The following is a 4,191-nucleotide window of genomic DNA, read 5'->3' on the forward strand; positions in this document are numbered from 1 at the left end:
GTACGACGGCTACAGCGATAACGCGCGACGTGTGACATGCTCGTGTTGAACGACTCGGAGCACGCGACAAATAAGAATATCTTTACGACTGCGACGATCGACGATATCATCAAATCGACATTCGGTAGCGTTAAAACTGAGACGAAAACAGAGACGAGAAAGAAGCTCAACGCATCGAACGTTAAATTTTTACAATCTCTGGGATTCGCGGTACGAAACATCTGAACGATGACTGAAATTCTTAACATCGGAGGCGAGCCGGTCTTTGACGATCGCATCGTCAAGATCGAGACTCACACGTACAACCCGTACGCCAACACAACGTTCGAGTATAGCGACGAGATACGAATACCCATACAACAGCAGGATCTGTATACGTTGCCGTGCGAAAGTTTTCTCTACGTCGAAGGAACATTGACGGTGACCAGAGCAGCCGGCCAAGCCGATGACGTGGTATTGGGGAATAATTGCGTCGCGTTCATGTTCGATGAAATTCGATACGAGCTCGACGGTGTGGAGATTGATCATTGCAGAAACGTAGGAATAACCAGCACGCTCAAGAACTACGTAACGGTATCGTCCGACAGAAGCGTGATCCTGCGAAACGCGGGCTGGGAACCGCATAATAACGCGAACGGATACTTCAATTTCTGCGTACCGCTCAACCTGTTACTGGGATTTTGCGAGGATTACAAACGCGTGGTGATCAACGCTCGTCACGAATTAATCTTGATACGATCGCGCACCGACAACAATTGTCTGATGGGAAGTCTCGCGTTGGAGCCTACTGTCAAACTACTCAAGATACAGTGGCGAATGCCTCACGTGGTATTGAGCGAGGTCAACAAGCTGTCGATGCTGCGCACCTTGGAAAACGGACGATATCTAAGTATGGGTTTCCGTTCGTGGGATCTGTACGAGTATCCCCTGTTGCAGAACACGACCAAGCACTCGTGGGCCATTAAGACCGCGACTCAGCTCGAGAAACCGCGATACGTCGTCTTCGCTCTGCAAACGGGTCGGAAGAACGTCATGTCCGCGGACACGAGCCGATTCGACGACTGCAAATTGACCAACGTGAAACTCTACCTAAACTCGGAAGTCTATCCGTACGACGATTTGAATTTGGACTTTGGTAAACACAGATGGGCGATTCTGTACGATATGTACGCGCGTTTCTGCAAGGGCTATTACGGATACGAATATCTCGAGCCGAGTCTCACCGTTTCGACTTTTCTACGTAACGGCCCGTTCGTGATCATCGATTGCTCTCGACAAAACGAATCCGTCAAAAACGCCACCGTGGATGTCAGACTAGAATTCGATTGCATGGAGAACGTACCGCCGAATACCTCCGCGTACTGTCTCATCATACACGATCGCGTGATCGAGTACAATCCGTTGACCAACGTAGTGCGCAAAATAGTCTGAGTGTTCGCGGCAACGTCGACGAAAATTTTGTCTCTCTTTAACCCCCGATACAAATTTATGCGAGGAAAAAAAAGGGGGAGCAGGATATAAAAATCAGAGTGTCGCGAAACGCGCGTCATTCCTCTCGATTCACGCATCGAAGAAAGAGAGATATCTCTTCATGTCCGCACCAACGTTCGTCGACCTGCAAGGTTTCGTCGTCGGGATGAAATTTGTCGTAAAGGAGGCGGCGGTGCTGAAAAACGGGGCCGTTCTGGCGCATTACATCTTTACATGCCCCATGCCGTGGAATCTCCTCACAAAATCCGACAAATCGTGCGCTTCCTGGTTGATTCGCAATCACCATGGATTACGATGGGAAGACGGAAACGTGCCGTACAGCAAGGTGAAGCGTTTAATTACATCGGCCGTGCTCGGTGAGGAAAAGGACGACAACGATGACGACGACGACGACGACGATGACGACAAGATGCCGACTCTCGTGTACGTCAAGGGATGCCAGAAACGAGAATGGCTGGTGGATCTGCTTGAGAATAAAGCGAGAAACCTAAACATCGAGACTCTGGATGCGGATTACGAAGATATCGAATCTTTAAATATTCTAGATGCTACCAATACTATGCGATGTGGAAAACACGTTAAGAATTGCGCGTTGCAAAATGTATTAAAAATATTTAACTGGTGGTCGAAACGCCAGAAAGAATTGTCATCTTTTTAAAAAATAAATTTTATATGTATGTGTAAATTTTACAATGTTTTATTTCCTTTCCCCCATTAGTCGATAGTGTACAAAAATTAAAGAATAAGTAGGTATCGTGACGAATTCTAACTCGATAGCTTCGATATCAGTTTTAGACGAACATGTTTGAACATGTTTCGCGGTTGATGTCATGTGGAGGGGGGAGGGGGGATATACGTCTTAATAAAGAAAAAAACATCTTACCTTAATCCCCTCTCCTAAAATTCAGAGCGCTAATTGGGCGTTCCAGAAACATTAATTTCCCCCTCCCCCTCCTTCATCATAGTTTTGTAAGTTGCCGCGTATATTCGATTAATTTTATACGACTAGTCTCGTATCGACTGCTTGTGCGAACGGTGTTCACTTCTCATAACCGAGAGAAAGAATGTATTCCGCTGAAGGAAGCAACGGCGGTAACAGCAGTGGCAGTAGACGTATGAATTATTACGTGCCGATTCCCGATGTTGAAACTCCAACGTGTGAAAACAAGTAAGTTTTGTATAATTTATAGAGCTTTATATTTTTTTATATCTTTTTTGCGAATTGTATTATTTTGAAAGTAATCTCATTATTTTTTTCTATAGCATTTCGTTGGAGCGTCGCGCGGTTCGTATACTAGGCAGACGATACGCATTGACAGCAACAGCTTATAAATATTTGGATATTGGGATCAACGTGGGACCTATGTCCTCTGTGGATATACATATTGGCGATAACCGAGGCAATCGAATAATTCTGCCTCATGCAACGTGGGTGACGTTCATCGAAAGACGTGCGGATATTCAGCAACTCGTGCAGTCACCATCGCATGCAGGACCATCATCGCTAGCGTTTCGAGATCTGGAACTCGTTAAAATACGTGACGCAGATATTGTAAAATTGGCCTCGTGCGACACCAGCTTGTACATGAAACCGTCAACCGTACTCTTCTTGTTCGAACTAGAACATTGCGTCGAGAATGTGTATTTTCAACTATGCCAAAATGTTCATGGCGTAAGTGAAAAATTTAAACAATTTGTAATCATTTTACGTCAAAATTGTATCACCGATAAATGTAACGCAGTTAGAATCTTGCGTGAATTTTATGATAAGAATTCAATTATTGATTGTGAACTGTTGGCGTATGCTGCAGATAATATTGTACATGATGCATTACATGAGAAATAAATGTATATATTAAAATGCATATCACTGTATCTAAAATTATCTTTCCTTCTCTCAATTATTTATTATAATAAAAAGAAACGCGCGAACGGGGGCCGGGAGCGAGAGAGAGAACGCGCGCGAGAGAGAATGCAAACGGGGGACGGGAGCGAGAGAGAGAACGCGCGCGAGAGAGAACGCAAACGGGGGACGGAAGCGAGAGAGAAACTGCGCGCGAGAGACTGCGCGAGAGAGAACGCGAACGTGGGACGGGAGCGAGAGAGAACGCGAACGAGAAGACGGTCCTTTTCGAAAGGAAGACGAAGAAAAAAAGGAAAATAAGAAATAACGCGCAACGTCATAATCAAATGGCGCCGCAAAAAACGTGATCCAGTGAACCTGTGACCCACATGTTCACCAAAAAACCTCAATAAATTGCCCTAAAAGACATGTCTGAAGAGGACATTGCGGCGGTATACGTGCACAGCGGGGGTCTCTGAGAGACTCCCAGGCCAACTTTTTTTTCCGGCGTTTTTCATTGTTTCTCTTTATTTTTTAGTGCGCTACCGTAGTACGTAAAAACAAAAAATATGTAAAAGAAGAAGAATAAAAAAATGTATTTTTTAAAATATATAAATCATGACTTAATTTCTTCACACGCATTTTCATTCGAGCAGTATATGCGACGTTCGACTCGAAACACTCGAGCCGCTTGGATATATCGTAAACTATGAAGCCATGCTCCGGCGACGCTCGCTTTTGTAGTGTGAAATGACATCTGTTTATAATACTATCCCCCCTGAGATCCTCGCCTAGAACTCTTATTGACAATGCAGCCGCCAGCTGTTGTAGGCAAGAGGCCAAAGACCAAGGCCGAA

At 45.0% G+C, this 4,191-nt stretch overlaps 2 protein-coding genes across 2 annotated transcripts; both read left to right on the forward strand.

Moving 5' to 3' along the window:
• Positions 1 to 228: 228 nt before the first annotated feature.
• On the forward strand, positions 229 to 1,431 carry LOC143895343 (uncharacterized). Its single transcript, XM_077402396.1, has 2 exons — positions 229 to 699; positions 811 to 1,431. The coding sequence occupies exons 1-2, from the start codon at positions 229 to 231 to the stop codon at positions 1,429 to 1,431; spliced, it is 1,092 nt and encodes a 363-aa protein (XP_077258522.1).
• A 160-nt stretch (positions 1,432 to 1,591) lies between these two features.
• Positions 1,592 to 3,332, forward strand: LOC143895339 (uncharacterized). The gene is made up of 2 exons (XM_077402392.1): positions 1,592 to 2,659; positions 2,755 to 3,332. The coding sequence occupies exon 1, from the start codon at positions 1,592 to 1,594 to the stop codon at positions 2,147 to 2,149; it is 558 nt and encodes a 185-aa protein (XP_077258518.1). The 3' UTR covers positions 2,150 to 2,659; positions 2,755 to 3,332.
• Positions 3,333 to 4,191: the final 859 nt, after the last annotated feature.

Source organism: Temnothorax americanus, unplaced genomic scaffold (assembly GCF_048541705.1).
Source record: "Temnothorax americanus isolate GAGA-0224 unplaced genomic scaffold, ASM4854170v1 Scaffold153, whole genome shotgun sequence".
Lineage (NCBI taxonomy): Eukaryota > Metazoa > Arthropoda > Insecta > Hymenoptera > Formicidae > Temnothorax > Temnothorax americanus.

Coding starts and splice junctions, on each gene's coding strand:
- LOC143895343 (XM_077402396.1), top strand. CDS start 229: ATGACTGAAATTCTTAACATCGGAGGCGAGCCGGTCTTTGACGATCGC. Junction 700..810: donor TTTGCGAGGATTACAAACGC/GTGGTGATCAAC, acceptor CTCAAGATACAG/TGGCGAATGCCTCACGTGGT.
- LOC143895339 (XM_077402392.1), top strand. CDS start 1,592: ATGTCCGCACCAACGTTCGTCGACCTGCAAGGTTTCGTCGTCGGGATG.